The sequence below is a fragment of the Condylura cristata genome, unplaced genomic scaffold (genome assembly GCF_000260355.1).
Source record: "Condylura cristata isolate star-nosed mole 26May11 unplaced genomic scaffold, ConCri1.0 scaffold00008, whole genome shotgun sequence".
NCBI lineage: Eukaryota > Metazoa > Chordata > Mammalia > Eulipotyphla > Talpidae > Condylura > Condylura cristata.
In genome coordinates, this window is record NW_004567109.1 from 51284265 (window position 1) to 51305723 (window position 21459).

Below are 21459 nucleotides of genomic sequence, written 5' to 3' on the forward strand. Positions count from 1 at the left end.
TGCAAAGTACACATTTCTTAAAAAGAATTAAAATTTTCCCAATGACCATGATCTGTCTCATCATTCCTTCATTTATTCACTCATTCAACAAATATTTATTGAGCAACTACTGTGTGCCAGACATTACCAGGAAATAGCTGAAACAGTGAAGACAAAATAGCTTACATTCCTGTGGGAATGTTGCAACTCTTATAACTTCCTTCCATAACATTTTACTATGACCTAAGGCTGCAAACTTTTGTTTGTGTTGTTCTTAGTTCTCAGTGATCTCCTCCACATGCATAACAATTAAACCCAAAGTTGAATTCTCTACCCCATTGAGGATTTAACTGTACTTTCTTTTACCTTTTCTCAGTGATTTGTTTATATTCATTCTATAGTACAATTTGTGTTATTTTGTATACTTTCATGTTTACTTGCCTTACTTCTTGAGATTCTGTTTACTTTGTACCCCTATCATGCTTTGCATCTAGTAGAATTTGTTATATTTGTTAAGTGATTGTTGAACCACAAATACAATAAAACATGCAATGTTACTGGGAGCTGGGTCATGGGTAACATTTACTGAATGCTTGTAACAAAATTTATATGTACATATGCTTTTCATAGTTGATTTAATCTAACTCATATAACTTCACATGTTGAAAACTAAGATCAAGGAAAATGAAGTAATTTATGTGAAGGTCACAGATAAGTGGCCATAGTCAATTATTTTGACCATAAAGCTCAAATCCTTCACTTTATACAGTGCCACTCTAGTTTGCCACTAACATGAATATAATTTTTAATTTAGTGAATCAAATTTACCTTGGTCAAAAATAAAGTCAATGATGAGGCTGAGTTTTCATGACAGCTCTTGCTCTATCTGGTGATTTCATAAAGAAGAAGGTATTTCGTAGATGTGGATGTTATTTTTGGTATGAAGTCAAAACATGCATTGCACAATTGTGAAACAGTAGAGATTTAGTAGTTTTGACAAAACACACTAGTAAAATCAGAATAGCCAACACAGATATACCTTTTCTGAGACATTTATTTATTTATGCATACAAGAGCTGGGTGTAGGCCCAGGGGTAGGAGCCAGGGCAGGAAGGGTGAGAGGAATCACCAGAGTGAGGAGCAGAATAGGCAGATTGACTGAAATACACTGTTGAGGACTGCTGAGGAGAGCAGTGGGCCTGATAGGAGAGGTCTGCTGTTTCATGTGGTCAGCTTCCTGGTCACTTGTGCTGCAGATAGTTTCATAGTGCTGAGACAACTTGAGTCACCAGGGTGGCTCAAAGATGGGGGGTTTCATCCTCCATACTTTTCTCTTTTTTAAAGGTTTATTTACTTATGCATACAAGAACTGAGGTATAGACCAGAGGTTTGGCGGTGAGAGGATTCACCAGAGACAGAGTGGGAAACAAAACAGGCAGATGCATTGAAATACACTGTTGAGGGGAGCAGCAGGAGAGACAGGAGAGGTCTGCCACACCATATGGGTTAGCTCCCTGGCCTGGAGGAACTCCATTTGCAGTTTCTGGCCATAGCTTGATAGCGCTGTGTCTTTAATCCTTGCACCACCAGGGAGGGCTGTCCAAGCTTTTCGCTTTACCCCTAACTTGCAATATATATTTCAGTTCCTATGAAAGAGATAAGCTACAATTCCACCCTGGAACTAGCTCATTTTTGTTGATTTTGAGCAGATTATTTAACCAGTCGATTATTTCAGCCTTTTCATCTGTGAAGGAAACCTAAGAAGATGAATATAAAATTTCAGGTAATTGATCAGTACTTTGTACTCAACTAGGCTGATTTGAACAATTATTATAGCATTCTTGTAATTTATTAACTAAAAATTACTTCTTCATTTCAGAAATATTGTTTTGCCTTTTGCCGATATTTAATGTGGGATATTTGTTATCACATATACAATATAGTACAATAATAAAATATCAGACAAAGTGTGTTACCTGTTACTCAAAATAGTCACAATCTTTTGATAGTTAATTCTCACTTGCACTTACTTGCTGTCAACCACAATATAAAGACAAAATGACCTGTCCATATTTAATTGCCCTGCTAGTTAAAAGGCAAAATAAGTATTTCTGACATACATTGTTTTTGAGGGTGCTTTAAAAGAACTTGAAAATCAAGTTGATAAGTAAGAAAACCACAACATAAATAATAATAGTTTACTATTTCCCCCCAATTTCTCATTCCTGAGCAAAGATGGGCAAAGGCTCTTAGTTTCTAAGCTTTAGGTTTTTCATCTGCAATTTAAGGATAATAAAAGTCTAATCCTAATAAAGATTGGAGTTATATTTGTTTTACCAAATGATGGCATGTAGACCAGTGCTCTTCTACTTACAATTTAAGTGATCTTGGTCTAGTTAGTTGGTCTGCAAATTTAGTTTTATTCATTTGTAAAATCAGGCTAATTTGTCTTGCTGAAGTTGATATATTGTGGGGACCAAATAAAAAAATGGTGTGTGAATATTTTTGTAAAAATCTTGTAAGTGTAAGGTTAATAATTTCCAAAGAAACTAGCATCAATTTTCATTACTATATAGTGCCACAGATTCTTAAGATAAAATACTATATGGAAGAGAACCTGAAGTCTTTTCTTTGTTAGTCCCTTCCTACTGCATCTGCTTTCTCAGGGGAATAAGATGTGTTCTACATTAGTGGTTGTGAAAGATACAGCAGTCATTATTAGAAAGGATAGCAACTGTCCCATGCAGCTTCCATCATTCAACAATAATTGAACATTTATAGCAATTCCTGACCCTTCTAGAATGTAGCAAAACAATTCTTGAAAAATAGTATTTTATTTACTTTTTTTTTTTTGCTAGAAGACCTGGGGTGTATGTCAGCAAGTGCAGGGAGTGAGAGGATTTACCAGAGACAGAATGTGAAGCAGAACAGGTGGATCTACTAAGATACTGGGGATCAACTCCACTCTACAGTGGACTGTGGTAATGGTAGTGCCGGGACCTAACCCCTACGCCATCAGATAGGCCCTGAAACATAGTATTTTATTTATTTATAAAAAGATTTACTTATACATAGAAGGTACAGGCCAGAAATGAGGGGATGAGAAGATTCAACAGAAACAGAGTGCGGAGCAGAATGGGGCATATGTATTGAAATACGCTGCTGAGGGGCACAGCGGGCAGGTCAGGAGAGGTCTGCTGTGACATGTGGGTCACTCCCTTGGTTACGTGGCTGTGAGCAGCTTCATAGTGCTGCGCTTTAACCCATTGTGCCAAGAGGGACGACGACCCAATAGTATTTTGGATGCTGCAAACACAGTATGTTCCTCTAGAGAACTCTTTGAGAAGCAACTTGTATGTAACTACAAATGATTGTGTTAAATTATTGAAAACTGTTTATGAAACTGTATTCTTAAGCATGATCTTTCTTGTATTATAGCAACAAAGTAAACTAATACAGGAATCCAAAATAATACTATAGGGAAAAAATAAGGTATTTTCAATTGTTGGTCATGTTATAGTCTTATTAACAATTAACTTTTTCTAACCAATGATGAATTTAAACTGAACAAGGGGGAAATTTCATAAAGCTGAACTTTTGCTTATTAATTTTCCAAAATGTAGTTATGATGTATCTAACTGTATCATAGCTATGAACTGTCTCCTTTGCAAGTTAAGATTTACTAAGCAGATAGCTGTCCTTTTTTTGGAGACCCAGAATTCAAAATTCTGTTGAGTCAAATTATGTACATAACCATTTTTATAACTAATGGATACACTTACATTCGCTCATGCTAGTGAGGACAGTATATATATTCCCGTATTCTAGAAAGATTTTCTTGGGTAAAAAAGTTATCTTTAATTTGGTGTAAGTGTGATTTTATGCTATTTATTGAAGTGTTTATGTATGTCAAAATATTACATCCACATATAATGTGATGGAAGGTTACACTATTTACGATAGTGTTACACACTGATACAAAGCCCACCCTGAAGAACAAGTTCAAATCCTCCCATCCTTATTATCTTTATTTTACTTGGATTTAACAGAAACTCAAACAATACAATGAACTCTTCCAAGAAGAAAACTCGCTGTGCATATCTTTTTCAGTTGGTGAAATTTCAAATGAAAGAAAGCAACTTGAACAACATCTACAGTTTTCTGATCAACATCATGGACCAAAGATGAGACACTGGAGCCTATAAATTAGGTTCAAATATTCCACCAGGTTGTAACAGTTGTAACAGTTGTAACCTAGAGCAAATTGCTTCACTTATTTGTACTTCAGTTTACTCACAAGAAAATGACAGCAAAACTAAGTATTTTATAGGATTCTGGCAAGGATCAAATGAATTATTACTTGTGCATTACTTGGAATATAGTATACATGATATAAATATTTGCCAAATTAATTTCGTATGCTAAATGTTAGTATGAAAAAGCAAAAAGTTTAGTTACTCCTACAGTTACACCACCACTATTGTTAGGTATATGACTAGAGATACATATATACATACATATATATACACATACATACGTATACATATGTATACGTATACATATGTATACGTATGTATGTATGTATATACGTGTGTATATATATATATATGAAATTCTTAGAAATTTCCTTTGCTTACTTTCAAGTCAGCAGGTATCCGTTAAACACTTCCTGTGTTTGGTACCTCGGGATACAAAATGAATTTACGTGGTTTCTGTCCCTTGGGAAGTTCCAATCTTTACTCTAAATTTGGAATAAATGCTCAGAAAGCCAAGTTCAAAGATCATGCAAAAGCAACAAAAGAGTACCTGATAAATTACCTGATAAGTGAAGCTATTAGCAAATTCGAGTGCTCTAAAATATGTAATAAAAACGCAACTACCAATTGGGAATGTATTTATTTTGACATCTACGTAGAACACTGCCGAACACAAAGCCGCAGGTCAATAGACATTCAGCAGGAATGGTAATATTATCCTTTACCTCCGCCTGCGAAGTCTGAACAAGTCCTGAAAACTATCCGGCAAAACCAACAGCGACTGAAAACTGCGCTGGAAACATCACGGCATGTGGTTAGTGCCTAAGAAGCCAGACCCAACGTGGTGTGGTCAGCCAAAACCTGCATCTAGGAGGCAAACAAGCTCCGAATACGATCGTAATTAGGGCTGATCGTAATTCCCGCGGCTGACGCTGACTCGCCCGCAAGGTTGGAGAGAACCCAGGGGTTTTCCTCGCGTGTGTTCCTACCCAACCGTGCGACTCTTTCCAGCCAGGATGGTGGGGAGAAGGTAGCTTGAGTGAGGACCCGCCGCGATGGTGGCACAAAGAGGTCTACCCGATTCCCAGCCCGTCCTCCCGCGGCAGAGTTCAAGGGCAGGGGGATGCCAAGAGGAAAGACGGCCGCTTCCTTCAAGCTAACAGTTCCCACGCCGCCGCCCTACACCAGGGACGGGTGTCCGAGCGCCACTCTAGGCGATTTCGTCCGAGCTCCACCGTCCGCTGCAAGGCCACTCTTGGCCACAAAGTCGCCGCCCGGGACTCGACTCCCCTCGGTCCAGCAGCTGCGTCCCGGGCCGGCACGTCACTTCCGGCGCGCGCACCCGCCGGCGGAGAGGGACCAAGCCCGGCCGGCGCGCGCCCGGCTGCGAGCAGGGCGAGCGGGGCGGGGGAAGGGGGAGTGTCTGCCCGCCGCCGCCGCTGCCGCCGCCACTGCTGCTACCGCTGCCGCCTCGGGTGCTGAGGAGTTGGCTCAAGCCTGACTTCCAAACCAGCTCATTCTTGCCGCCCGAACACCGGGCGCCAGCTCCGGGAGCACCCACCGCTCTGACCCGTGCAGGAGCGGGAGTTGCCCCAGCCTGTGGAGCGGCGTGGACGGCCCCAGTACCCCCCCCTCCCACCTTTCCCTCCCTGACCCCTTCTTTCCATCGCCCCAGTCATGGGAAACGCGGCGACCGCCAAGAAAGGCTGCGAGGTGGAGAGCGGTGAGTGTACGATCGGGTCCGGGTACCAGCCGGGCGGGCCGGCGCGGGGCACAGAGCGCCCCTCCAGGTCGGAGCCCCGAGGCCGCGGGCATGGTCCAGGCCTCGCCGCGGCCGCCGGGAGCCGCTCGAGGGGCCCTTGGGACCTGCTGCCTTCCTCCTGCCTTCCCTCCCCCCCACAGCTCCGGCGTGAGAGCTGAGCGCCGGGGACTAAATGGAAGAGCGAGGGGCTGGAGCGGTCCCCGAAATTCCTGCTTTCACTGGGGTGGGAGGACGCTCACTTTCTGGAACACTTCCCCCAAAATGCCCCGGGCAGAGAAGTCCCTGTGCCACCCCAACCCTTACTTCCCCCACTTCCACCCCCCTCTTTGGCAGCCACAGGTAGTGTGCTGTGGACCGAGTTGGCGCTTTTCCCTCCATCACTTGGGTTCAACCCAGCCTTTTGCCAAGGAGAGGGGCTGCTGAGCATGGCTCTCCGCAGGTGAGGTTAATGCTGAGTGGGCAACTATGTTTTAGAGATCATCTTCGCTCCAGGTTGGGAATGAAAAATCTGACACTTGAACAGCAACTTTATCCATTCGAAGGAAAAAAGCAAGGCAGGCTTTGCATTGTCTCGAGACGGTTAAGAATGTGCTACAGTGACTGTAAAACTTAAAGGTCATTCGGGGTTGAAGTGCTTTGAGAAAGTAGTGGCTTTCTCCTGAGAGTTAAAGGTGCAACTTTCTATACTTCACACAAAACGGTAAACTACTAGGAAAATGTCTGTGTGATATGTGTGTGGATATTGGCTTTGCCTTTGTCAGTTTCATCTCAGATTTTACAATTCACGATGATGACCAAATAACAAATGGTGTAAATTAGACATCTCAGCACTTGAGGGAATGCTGCTGCTGATTTATTCAAGTTTGAGTAAATAGTATCTTTTAATGTCACTATGTTTGCAACATATTTTAAGCTAAATTTGTAAATTAGCATGAAGTAAATAGATTTTTCTTCCAGAATCAATTCTAAAGTAGAACTGATTTAAAGTTAGGTATTCATTTTGTTTCATGTGAATAGTTAAATCAGATTATTATGTATGGCTTATGTTTCACTAATAAGGTTCTGATAGATTTTTAGCACTTTCATACAAATTGCCAAAGAATTTAATTCAGTACGTGATATGAAAATTTTAAAAAGCCAGGTTAGTGGTAGAACTATTATTATCTTATATTTTTAAATTACATAAAAGTAATTATTCAGAAAATATAACCTGTTCAGAAAGTGTGAGGAATTATTTGTGCCTGGTGAGTTGTAATTTTACCATTTTAACTTAACACAGTTAACTTAAAGGTAATACACATGCTAATTGTGATCAAAAAGGAGTGTGCCTTGTAATTGAATCATAGCAGTGATTTTCATTAGCAAGTGCTGGCCTGTACAGTGTTTATATTTTTAATAGTGACAGACTCTTCTGTTTCTGTTATTTCTGTTATTAAGTTGACAAAGCAATTTACAGCTAGAAATTGTTAATTGAGCTTGATAGCTAAGGGATAATCTTTGGAATATTTACAGAAAACAGAAGGAAAATTTAAATGTTTGTCTAAATATACCTAAAATTTTTTCTGTGAATAAATTCTTTCTAAGCTTTAACTATATGTGATAACCTAGTCTGAACTTTGTTAGCCAGCTTTTCCTGTAAGTTTATTTATGGAAAATGGAGATTATTATATCAGTTTGAATATGTTATTATTAACAGAAAATAGTAAAATATATCCCTTAGGGACAATTACTTGAAATGTCACATTTTACCTATTTGTAATTTCATTTGGAGCAATGTTATCAAGCTGCTACTTTTCCACTATAGTGAACATAGAAATTGTAGTAGTATGTCTAAGACTTAATGAAAGAACAGCTTATACCATAATACATTACCGTTATACACCTGTTTTGTGTATTCTTAAACAATTACTCCAGAAAATATATACTTTTAAAATTTGATGTATTTTTTTAAATTTCAGTTGACATATGAAAGCATAAACTTACAAAACTTTAAGTAATCTTATAGATCAGTCTGTATAATCATTCTATTTCAAAACTAGAGAGCCTGACCTCTGAAAAAACTGGAACTGAATTATACTACTATTAGTGATAGTAAAGTAAGTAATATAGTTTGGTACCTTGGTTCCATTTTGTATCATTAAATAATCAATACATTCACTTAAAAAACATCTAACAAGTGTATTAGTTTAATTTGGACACCCTGTAAGTAAAAGCTCGAGAAATTTATTATCTAATTGGAGTGAGAAAATAAAAGTTGAGAACAACATAGGATAAGTGCTAGAAGGTGAAGTTAGAATAGGGAAATGTATGATATGAAAAACTGATTTTAAAAACATGAGGTAGATTTAGATTTTGAGATTTACTGAAGACCACAGTTTGTACTGTTGACTCCAGAGTTTAGTTCTAAAAATGTTCCAGAAGAATGAAGCTGGGCATAAAGATAGATGAGAAGGGTCTTGACTATCTTTGATCATTTGGTGCCTATGCTGCACTCTATTGAAATCTACTCTGCTCTAAGAATAAACATTTTCTGTATAAGACTTGAATGCTAGGGAGATTCCATTCTCATCTGCACAATCCTGTTGATAATATTAAGTTAGATATCTTCTGTTTTATTGTAAAAAGCTGAAAAACTAAATTTGATATGTTTTAGAACTTAATAAACAGCCTTTAATCATTAGCTGTTCTGTATACTTTTAAAAGTTACCTTTGAAAATGTATACCTTTCAAAATTTGAATGTAGTTAAACGTTAGCTAATATATATAGAAACAAAGTTTAGAAATGTGAATAATTTTCATAGAAGTTTTAAACTCTTATCATTAAAAACTCGCTTACTTATTCAGTCACCCACTTTTTGCTCTACTCACAGTCACCAAAATAAAAAGCACCTGTCACTGGGAGGGTTTATGTTTGTTTCATTTAAAAATATTAGACCCCATAAGTTGGCCATGGGGCTTTGTATTACACTTACAGGGCAAAGGTGTTGAAGTGTTGGTAGAGACTTGTATGTAGATTCTCTCAGGACTGCAAAGGGTAGAATCATCACGTAACCTTGTATTTACATATGGTCCTTTAATGTTTTCCAAAATGTTAACGGTTTAATAACTTGAAGGTGACTAGAAAGTAAAACAAAGAATAATAATTTCATGTAATCTTTTTAAGTCTACAAAAGTAGTTTAGTTATTTTTCCGTTGTACAGATGAAGAAAGTAAGACTCAGAGAGCCTAAAAGCTTCCTTAAATTTGCCCAGCTAGTAAGTGAAGGAGTAACATTTGTACCTAGGCAGCCTAACTCTCGAACCTGAATCCTATAACCATTATGCTATACAGCCTCAGTACACAGTGGAAAAGCTGATTCAAAGCTATAATTGCAATAGCTTACACTTCCTTTTGTTTCATTTTATTATCAGTTATCAAAAATTTGGTTGTTTTCAATAGTGACTTTCTTTGGATATATTCAATATCTTAATTGAGGGTTATTGTTTCTCCTACCACTTTCTGAATTAATTTCCTTATCTGTAAAGTGAGAATGAAAGATTAATTTACCTTGAAAGTATTTTCAAAATAAACCATGTAAAATTAATTTTATATACTCAAAGCCTTATAATTATTTGTATTTAATATTTTTCTTATTCTAAATGTATACCTTACCTTCCTGTCAAATAATCTCCGAAAAAAATTTACCATTTTAACTGATTACCATTTCTTGAAAGATTGATTGATGCATAGAAGAACTGAAGTATAGATCAGAGGTAGGGGGCAGGGAAAGGATTCAGCAGAGACAAAGTGAGGAGTAGAACAAGCAGATTTACACTGCTGAGGGGAGCAGGGGCCAAGACAGGAGAGGTCTGCTGAGCCTTGTGGGTTTTATCCCTGGTTGGGATTGAACTCAGAGCTTTGTGGTAGGCCAAGGTGTTAGCTTGGTGACTTAACTCTTAAGCACTAGGGAGGGCCTTTATCTTTTATCTTTATACCTTTCAGTTATCAGATTTTCTTTTAAAGGAAAATCAGCAGCGGAGATTTGTTCCAGTTTGGTAGATTGACAGAAGTTCATGGGGGTAGTTTTTCTTGGGTTAAAAAGTAAAGGAAAACTCAAAACAAATAGCAACACTAGTTGGGTGAGAAATACATATCATCTCATCCAGCTTCATTTAGACAGACTACCTGCAGTATAATCATCCCATGTTCAGGAATCATTTCCCCCATTCTCTTGGTCATTGTCCTCCATTTAGGATATAGACAGATAGTTGCTTTTCATTGTCACTGGCAGGATAATTGGGTACATGGATGCCAGCTAAGAAAATGAGCCAGACTGAGTGGCAGAAGTGGCATATGTGAAGATTCTAGGTAAACCAGAATGGCTATTAAGGCCCTGGCAGATAATGAGGAGTTGGTCATAAATCATGTTGGCATTCCATTAAATTAATAAAATAAAACAATTGATGTAACTTATAAAATTGTATAACCAATTTATATAATAAATGTTGCTACACATATGTCACCAAATTTCCTCTGAGGAAGAATCATAAATTTTCAGTGAAAAAATTATGCTGAATAGGAAAATGTGGAATGTATAGGAGGTAAGTATAGGAGGTCAATAGCATGTTGGGTATTTTAATTTAAAAGATAGTCCTTCAAGAATCCTATTTTCTTCATTTATTCATTTATTCATTCCACATAACTGAACTCCTAATTAGTATGACAAACCCCAAGCAAAACAATGGGATTAAAGATTGACTAGGTTACAGTTGTTGCTTCGTAATGCCTATTTTCCAGAATGTGGAGACAGATTTGTCGACAAATAAATGGGAAAAAATAAAGTTACAAATGCTTTCATAAAAGTTCCGTGAGAGAGACAACGGAAAGTACATTAGTTTCACTGGGGTGGGAAGGGCGAAATTCAAATAGGATTTAAAGAGAAAGTGAGCCCTAACTTGAGAGTTAGAAATGGAAAATTACAGGAAGGAGTGTGTTCTGGGTAGAGGGAACATAGAATGAGCAAAGACACAGAGGAGTGAAACAGCGTGGCATAATCAGGGAAAGGAAGTAAGTTTTCCATTATGACTAAATGATAGAAGGTGGGTGGTGGTAGGGAAAATGGTAGATTGTGTAATAGAAAACTAGACTAGAGAAATGGACAGAGGCCACATACAGGAACAGTTTGAATGGTTGTTAGACATTGAAATAAGGGAGAGATGTGATAAGATTTGGGTCTTAGGGATTATTTTGGTAGTGGTATGAAGATGAGTCACTGTGGAGCAAGTGGAGTGGAAACAAGATGATGAGGGAAGACTCCCTTAAGTAAGGTAGTATCTGAATCAAGATAGAGCTAGGAATGGAGGAAAGGACCTACACTATAGGATATTTGGAAAGTAAAATGTAGTGATTACATGTGGAGAGTGAAGAAAAAGACATTAAGAATGACTCCCAAGATTTTTAGCTTCTGTGTCTTTATGGATGAGTTGTGGTGGTATTAATGCAACCAGGATATTACCGAGGAAAGGAACAGACTGGGGAGACATACTGAAAATGGGGAGCATATCTGAGAAATATTTGATTGGTTATTTTATACGTGAATTAACCTTTATTCTGCTAGCTATCAGGGGAAAATGACCTGGGATAGTCAAGTAATCTTTTCTCTATTTTATTTCACCATACTTCATTCCCCTTTTAAGACCAACTGTTTAGAAAGTGTAGAAGTATAACATTAGCCATAATTTCTAAAGTTTAGCTTTTTTTGGTTTGTCTATAATAGGGTAAAAGTCAAATCTCTTCTAGGAATAACAAAGCATTGAAGACAAAATACTACTTTTGTCATTAAAGTACACACTCTGCAAGCTATTAAACTTTGTAGTGTGGTGTGGAATAGTGGAAACAACTTGTAAAACATAGTACCAATATATAGTATACTAAGTAAGCATCAATTTTCTTCCTTCAGTCTTTTTTTTTTTTTAAGGTTTATTTATTTATTCATACAGAACTGGGGTACAGACCAGAGATGCAGAGGGTGAGAGGATTCACCAGGGACAGAATGGGGAGAGAACAGGCAGATAGACGAAGTACACTGCTGAGGGGAGCAGCGGGCGAGTCAGGAGAGGTCTGCCTCACCATGTGGATCGTCTCCTGGGCAGGTGGGAATCGAACTCATGCGGAAGTGGCTTTAGCTTCTCAGTGCTGTGCTCTAACCCGCTGCGCCACCCGGAAGGGCCCTCTTCCTTCAGTCTTTTACATAAGTATTATATAAAAATATAAGACATATATAACTTAGTACTTAGAATGTGAACTTAGTGTAAGAAAAATTTAAATTCTCTTTTCTAATACATTCTATTACTTGACTTTGGATAAGTGTATTAATGTTTCCAAGCATATAATAGAAATGAAAAGAATGGATTAAATAATGAAGCTCTAATTTTCCAGGGTTATAACCCAGTGATTCCAATGTATTTATTAAAAGAGAGGATATATTTCATAAAAGTAGCAAGACTTGGGAGTAAGTTATAGAAAATTCTCACAAAATTATGTGAATAGAGAAGTGGCAAATGAGTCTCAGTTTGAGCAAATATAAGGTAAGGCATTTAGGCGAAAGTACTCATCTGTTCTTATAGAATGACAGTCTTTGGATTTTGATCTAAGAAACAAATTCATGAGTCACAGTGTTAAAATGCTCTCATGTCTGTTATGGGCAAAGGGACCATGTGAATGCTGGTTATCAGGGGAGAATATTAGAAATAATACATAAAACATTCTACTCTTGTCAAAACCTTTAGAATATGATATATAGGTGTGGTGTTTGTAGCAGAATGAGAGAAAATTAAGGTCAAAGAGAGCTAATAGAATAGGAGAATAGAATGTGTACTGTATGAGGATAAACTAAAAACACAAATGAACTCTTCAATCTAGAAAGATTAGGGCAAATTAAATTTACAATCAGTAATATAGATAAAAATAACTTGAATTGTTCTTATAAGTTTGACACTAGTTCTCATGTACTATTCCTCAAAACTTATCAAAGCTAGTTGTAGGATAAATAAAGGTAAGTACAGTAATAAGCCTTTGTAAACTTGAGAATAAATATAATTAGCTAATTAGCAGTCATTTATCTTTAAAAGTAAAACTATATGCTGATAAATTCAGATAATATTTTTAACAATAAAAATTGCTGGAAAATTTTAATGCTAAATAGTTCTTTTTATTGGTTTTATTTTTTTCCACTTACACATGGATATTTATAGGTTTTATAACATTTTCAATCCTTACAATTTCCAAAAATAATCGTTATTAATAAATAGACCTTTCCTCACTAGTATTGAGGTTTATTAGTATAATGTAATAATATACAGTTCCCTCATAATGAGGCAGAGCTTAAATTGCTTTTAGTGTATTTTAAAAATTTTAACATGTTTTAATTCATTATTTTTTGTTTCTTGACTGATGGAATGGGGGATGGAAGGGCTGACTTCATATCGCGTATGGTCTAATAGAATATTTAGATAAGTAAAAGCACAATTGAGAATGTTTTAGGGAAGTATGGTATATGGGATGTCTCCTGTAGTAATAAATTGGTTTTTCACTTTTCACTTGTAGTGTAAATTAGATTCAGTAATGTTCTGTATCTATGTACATAATTTCTGCATCAAATTTGGGACTCTCAAAGAGAAATGCGCTAATTGACAATTCATAGTGGTTAGTGATACACTACACATTTGGCATTAGGGCTGCTTTAGAAAACCTACTATAGATGCTATATATCTTTATCAGACTTGATGTAATCAGCTTTCTTGTTCCAGGCTTTATGACCATAATTTAAAGTTATATTTCCTAATATTGATATAATGTTGACTTTTCAATGATTTGTTAAGCTTTTGTTGTTCTATATGGCAAGGTTTATTTAAACCTTTAAATTCTTGAAAAAATCTGCATACTCCATTTGGACCTTGTCCTAAAAAATAATTTCATCACAAAAAGTTCATCATCTTAGGGGACCCCTTAAAAAATGACTATTCTGTTTCTATATATATTAATTTAAAGTACATAACCATAAAGCATCAACAGATCATTGTGGTATATGAGGCACATTTCAGAGAACACATCTTAAAAATGTGTTCAGCCAACTCTAATAATGTAGCTATAACAGTCCAATTCTGGCTCAGCTCCCTAATTGAGTAGGAACCATGAAAGGTTAAACAAAGGAAGAATATAAAGAATATGAATCTTATTTTAATCTGTATGCATCTTTCTTTTTAATTTTTTTTAATTGAGTAACATTCTGGTTTATAACACTGTATATGATTTAGAGGTGTAGAATCACCTCTTTCAAGGGTATGCTACCACATACTTTGTCCTCTCCCATTTCCATTGTGTCCCCTTGTAAATTTGTTTCCAATGTCCCATCCACCTCAAGTAGCTTTATACAATGACTCTGGTAGCTACAGTCAGATTTCAAAGATTTGTTACTGGATTGGTTTTGTCAGACCCTTTGTTACGTTTCTCTATGTTCACATATATTTGAAACCATTCAATATTTTTCTTTCTCCTTCATACTTTTTTTTTTAATAGCCCAGTCATATTCAATTGTGTATATATACCACATCTTTCTAACAACTTAGGTTGTTTATATAACTTGGCTATTGTAGATAGTACTGCATTGAACACAAGAGTGTATATATTCCTTTCAGTATGTGTTTTTGTATTTTTAGGTAGATAACTAGGAGTGGAATAGCTGGATTATTAGATAGATATATTTTTAGTAATAAGAGCTGAGGTGTAAGCCAGAGAGGTATGTGGGGACTGTAAGAGTATTCACCAGAGACAGAGTGGAGAGCAGAACAGGCAGATTGACTGAATACACTGTTGAGGGGAGCAGTGGGTGAGACAGGAAGGGTCTGCTATGCCATGTGGGTTACATTCCTGGCCGGTGATGGCACTTGTGCATCAGAGGCTGCTGATAGCTTCATAGTACTTAGACTTAACCCCTTGTGCCATCATGGATGTCCTATTTTTATTATTTTGAGGAATCTACATACTCTTTTCCATAAGGACTGGGCCAGTCTATATTCCCATAAACAAGATAAGAGGACTCCTTTTCCTCTAATTCCCCTGTAACTTATTCTGGAGGTTTTGATATGGGCCATTGTGACTGGTGTGAGGTGATAACTCATTGTGGTTTTGACTTTCATTTCCTGATAATAAGTGATGATGAACATTTTTTTCGTATGTCTTTGTCTTCTGTGGATATGTGCCAGTTTAGCATTTCTGCCCACTTTTGGATTGGGTTATTTTCCTTTTGTTGTGAGTTTGTTGTAGATCTTGGATATCAATCTCTTGCTGATGTATGCTGTGCAAGTTTTTTTCCCACATTCAATTTCAATATGGTGTCTTTGCTTTAGTAGTAGTTCTTTCCATTGGGCAGAAGCTTTTTAGCTTGATGTAATATCTAATGTTTATATTCTCTTTTTTTTCTCTTATTGTAGATATCACAAGGCATCATGGCAGCTTATATTTGGAGTTTTTTAAAACTGTATTTTCTTTTTGTATTTGATGGTTTTTTGGTTTTAGGTCTTATATCCAAGTCTTAATAATCCATCTTTTTGAATTAATTTTTTTGTATGGAGTGAGATAGTGTTCTAGTTTCATTCTTTTGCATGTGACTGTCTAGTTTTCCCAAAACCATTCCATATAAGAGCTTTCCCCCCTGCAATGTATTCTGTTGACTCCTTTGTTTTAGGTCAACTGTCCATATAGGTGTAAGTTTATGATTGGGTTCTCCTTTCTATTTCATTGATCTGTGTGTCTGTTTTGGTTTCAGTACCATACTGTTTTAGTGATTATAGGTTTGCAGTATTGCTTGAAACTTATGTATAAAATACTACCATTCTCTTTTTTGGGTCAGGATTACTTTGGCTGTTTGGGGCCTTTTAGATTCCCTATGAATTTCAGTAATGTTTGTTTGTTCTGTCTTTTTTTTTTTAAGAAAGCCATTGAAACTTTGATAGGGATTGCATTAAATCTGTATATTTCCTTGGATAGGATGGGTGATTTCAACAAAGTTAACTTTTCCAGTTCTTGAACAGGAGGGAGCATCTTCCATTTCTTTTTGCCTTCTGTTAACAATTAACATTCTTTTGACAATGTCTTACAGCTTTCATTGTATAGGTCCTTTACCTCCTTTGTTAAGCTTACTCCTAAGTTTTTAAGTTTCTTTTTATGCAGTTATAACTGGGATTATTTTCTTGATTTCTTCTTCTTCTAACTTATTGTATGCATCTCTATAACTCATAAAGCATGCACCTGTTTTTTGTTAATTGATTTTATAGTCAACCATTTTGCTGAACTGATTTTTTTTTAAACATTAATTTTTATTTTTGCATACAAGAATGGGGGTGTAAGCCAGAGATGCTGGGGGGTGAGAGGATTCACCAGAGACAGTGGGGAACAGAACAGGCAGATGTACTGAAACACACTGTTGAGGGGAGCAGCAGGCTAGGCAGGAAAGGTCTGCTGCACAATGTGACTTAGTTCTCTGGCTGGGCACACACAGTATTCCAGCCACAGTGACTGGCAATAGCTAGCTTGATAGTGCTGAGACTTAATCCCTCGCACCACAAGGGATTTTCTAGTGGAGTCTTTAGGATTTTCTATGTAAAATATCAGGTCAGCTGCAAATAGTGGTAATTTTATTCCCCCTATGTTTGGATTCCTTTTATATCACTTTCTCACCTAATTACTCTACCTTAGATTTTAAGACTATCTCTAATTGTAATGGTAAACTTGTACATCCTTGTCTTGTACCAGATTAAAGGAAAAGCTTTCAATCTAACATCATTAACTGTGTTATCATATATGGCCTTTATTGTGTTGTGGTATGTTTTTTCTATCCCCATTTTTGAGGTTTTTTTTTAAATCATAAGTGGATATTGAATGTGATCAAATGTCTCCTTGGTATCTATGATAGCTTTTCTGATTTTATCTTTCCTTTAGTTGATGTGGTGATTTACATTGATTGAACTTGGTTGTTATTCCATCCTTGTATTCCTGGAATAAATCCTACTTGGTCATGGCATATGACCCTTTTAATTCACTGTTGAATTTGTTTTTTAAGCATTTTTAAGGATTTTTACATCTGTGCTCATCGGGAAATTGACCTGTATTATCCTCTTTTTTTGGTATATTTGCCTGTTTTTGATATCAGTGAATATAGGCCTTATAAAATGTGTATTGAAGTATTATCTCTCTTTTTTTTAATTATTATTGAAGAGTTTGAGAAGAATAGGTATTAGTTCATTTTAGAAGCTTTGGTAGAACTCACTAGTGAAACTGTCTTGTCCTGGTCTTAGTTTTGAGGAGGTTTTTGAGTACTTTTTCAATTTCCTTGTTTGTAGTTGGCCTACTTAGGCTTTCTCTTTCTTTCTGATTCAGTCTTGGATAGTTGTATATTTCTAAGAATTTGTCCCATCTCTTCTAGGTTGTTCAACTTACTGGAAAACCAATGTTAACAGTAATCTCTTATGATCTTCCAAATTTCTGTTATAACTTAGGTTTTGTTTCTGATTGTACTTCTCTGCATTTTTTCCCCCTTTTTTTCCTTTGTGAACCTAGTGGTTGACCTGTTGTTTTTTTGTTTGTTTGTTTCCCCAAGCGCTGGCTTTTGGTTTCACTAATATTTTGGACTCTTGATTTCTATTTCATTTATTTCTGCTTTTTATTAATTTCCTTCTATTTGCTTTGCTTTTGTTTGTTCCTCTTTTTCTAGTTCCTTAAGGTGAGAGATAGAACACTGAGCTCTTTCTTGTTTCTTGATATGGGCATTTATTTCTTTATATTTCCTTCTTAATACTATTTTTGCAGCGTCCCATACATTCAGGAGAAAACTTAGGCATCTTAGGCAAAAACAATCCACAACACAGGCTTCAGAGATGTCTTTGTGAATTCATCTCCATCAGGAATAAAAACAAGTGAATATAAACAATTGGGACTATCAAACTATCAATATTCATTTAACAAAGCACCATTTACTGATATTATATTCATCCTTGCTTATTGTACTGTAGTGATTGAAATATGTGGTTTGTTTTCATTCTGTCTGATTGGGTTGTCTATTTTTTTATTGGTATAAAACTATTTCATATAGCTTTATAATAAGGTCTTATTGTATCCTATAACTTTGTTTGAGACCCAATACATAGTTACATACATAAACCTTGTAAAGTCCTTAATTTAGATTGCATTGGAAGATAGTTTGAGAAGAATGTTCTACTTAAAGTTTTGAAATTTTTAGGCTTGTGAACATAGCACATTTCTTTAATGTTTAACTCATTAGCTTATTTTAGTAGCATTTTTAAAGTGGCATACATTTTAAGATTAGACTTATTCCTAGTCGTAGATGCTTTTTCATGTGCCTATAAATGTTATTTTTGTAAAAGTTATTTTTTCTTTTCTTTTTTTTTTTTTAAAGATTTATTTATTTATTTGTACATACAGAACTGGGGTACAGGCCAGAGGCTCAGGGGCGGTGAGAGGCTTCACCAGAGACAGAGTGGGGAGCAGAACAGGCAGATCTATGAAGTACACTGCTGAGGGGAGCAGTGGACGGGTCAGGAGAGGTCTGCCATGCCATGTGGTCTCCTCTGGGGCAGGCGGGAATCGAACTCATGCTGAAGTGGCTTTAGCTTCTCAGTGCAGTGCTTTAACCCGCTGTGCCACCAGGGAGGGCCAAAATTTTATTTTCTTGTATATTAGTTGTGATTTTATAAAAATTGGATGTTTATGCTGAACTCTAGTGATTTCTTAATTTCATTAATTCTGATAAGTTATAGATTCTTTTTTATCTATAAAGCAAACCATGCTGTTGAATAATTATGCTAATTATGCCATATTCCTGTTTACATCATATTCCTGGTTTTATTGAAAAAGTTTTTGTTATTTTGACTTTAGATAAAGAAATTTTAAATATATTCTTTACCCTATTAAAGGAGATAACTTCTATTTCTGACTTGCTAATACATTTTTCCCATTAAGAGTAGACATTTGATTTATCAAATGTTATTTTCATTTATTGACTCTTGAAAACTAATATTCCATATGTGGAATAAACCCAGTCTGGTATGATATTTTATTCCTTTTTGTTTCATTGTGATATAATGCTGATTTTGGTTTACCAAAATATATCTTAATACATATTATAATTTATGATTTCTTTGATGGCTATGTTGGTTAGTTTTCAAATATTTGAGGATTTCTAGCTTGATTTCACTATAGTCAGATAATATATTTTGAATGACTTAAGCTCTTTGTAATTCACTGAGGCCTGTTTTATAGCCACATATAGTCACCTGTGGTAAATGTCATGTTATCTTTAAAAAAATTTTTGCTTATTTTTATATGAAAACTGGGGTGTAGGCCAGAGTGGGAGTGGGAAGGGGTGAGATGATTCACCAAAGACAAGAGTGGAGAGCAGAATGGGCAGATTTACTGAAATACACTGTTAAAGGCATTGGGCTAGGCAAGAGAGATCTGCTGTGCCATATATATGGGTTAGTTTCCTGGATTTGAATTGAACTTAGTAGGCAGGGGGATGGTGGTGATACCACCAAAACCTAACCCCTAGACCATTAGGGAGGCCCCACTTTGACTTTTGAAAAGACTGCATATATTGCACTTGTTGCCTTAAGTGTTGTCTTTCACTCATATGCATATAGATTAAGTCGAGTTTGCTTATTATGTGGTTCAATATTATTTATTCTTATTTTGGTTTCTTTTTCTCTTACTGTTATAGAACATGTCTTTCTGTGGCATATATAGAGTGTGATTTCTGTTAGAGATCCAGAGTGTTTGGAGAATAATTTGGTGACTGCCAAAATATTAGTGATGATGCTAAATAATAGACCAGTACGGTTTCAAGCAGTTAGCACAGTCTTCTATTTTTAAAAGGATTTATTTATTTATGCATACAAGAACGGGGGTACAGGCCAGAGGTGTGGGGGTTAGAGGATTCCCCAGAGACAGAGGGCAGGTCAGGAGAGGTCTGCCACGCCATGTGGGTCAACTTCCTAGCCAGGGATTGAACTCATGCCGCAGTGGCTATGGCTAGCTTCATAGTGCTGTGCTTTAACCCTTTATGCTACCAGGAAGGGCCCAGCACTGTCTCCTATTAAGCCAGGTTTATTTCTCTTTCTCCTCATTGGTTGAGAAAGTTAACAAGTGCTTATAAAGCTTATGTATATTATAGACTGTTTTCCTGAATTTTTTGATATGTAATATAATTTTGTCCTTTGTTATATCAAACATCTTTATATAACATTCTATAAATGAAGTATATGGCATGAGAAAAACATTACCTATTAAGTACAATGTAGGGTTGAGAGAATTTTAGAATATTTGGATATTGTTATAAAACTGATCAGATGTGTATGTGTATGTATAGATATAATAAAAAAGTGTAAGTAATATATTTATATACACATGTTTTAAAAAGTGTCTTTTAGTTTGTCTGTTTACCCATCTAATCCATCAAAATTCAGTTTAATGTTAAGAAGCCATATTTTTAGATACATATTAATTTAGAATTATCTTTTTATAATTATCTTTATCTCTAGTAATGTTTCTTTCCTAATTTAGTTTTCTGGTATTAAGTGACTAAATGAACCTTTTCGTAGTTATAATCAGCATGACTTTTTTTCTATCACAACTTTTTATAGTTAAGGTGTGTTTCTTTTAAACTGCCTGTAGTCAAGGTCTTATTAATCAGGTCTGATTATCATTGTTTCTAAATTGGCGTAGTGAAATTAGCCCATTTATAGTCTGTCTTTATACATACCATTTTGCTTTTTTTTAATCTTGTTTTTCAAACAACTTCTTGTTAATATGCTGAGCCCATTTTTAGTCATCTATTTTTTCCATTTTTTTCTTAGTTTCTTTAGAGATTATAATGTTTATCATTGACTAATTATAGTGTAATATAAAATTATTACTTTTACTATTCCCCATGTACAGATTTAGCACATTGTAACTCCATTTGCTTCTTTCCCTCTCATCTTTCATATTATTTTCATGCTTTTTAATCCTGCATGTACTTTTAACTCTATTATGCATTATTCTGTGCCATCAACATTTATTTATAATTACATGCACAGTTGCTCTTTTTGTTACATTCATTTCTTTATATATTCTTATGATCCTTTCTCTGATAATCTTCCTTATGCCTGTTAGCCTTTTTGTGAAGGTATCCTAGTGGTGAATTATATTACTTTTTATTTATCTGGAATTGTTCTATTTATTAACTTAGCTTTTCAGTAATGTGCTTTATCTAGATATAATTCTAGGTTGCCAGTTATTTAAATAATTGAAAGATGATGCATCACATTTTGTTTTCCATTGTTATGTTGAGAAGTAACCCTTTATTCTTTTAGATATTTGAAGGTAGTATATCTCTTTTTCCTTTGGTAGTTTCTCATTTCTCAGTTTTCA

General features: G+C 35.8%; 1 protein-coding gene across 1 annotated transcript in view; it reads left to right on the forward strand.

Annotated features, from left to right (window-relative positions):
• Window positions 1-5611: 5611 nt before the first annotated feature.
• Window positions 5612-21459, forward strand: part of PRKACB (protein kinase, cAMP-dependent, catalytic, beta) — a 102810-nt gene continuing 86962 nt past the window's right edge. The window contains exon 1 of the mRNA XM_004679154.2: window positions 5612-5958. Within this exon, the coding sequence (XP_004679211.1) occupies window positions 5913-5958 (46 nt within the window). The 5' untranslated portion in view covers window positions 5612-5912. The remainder of the gene's footprint in view (window positions 5959-21459) is intronic.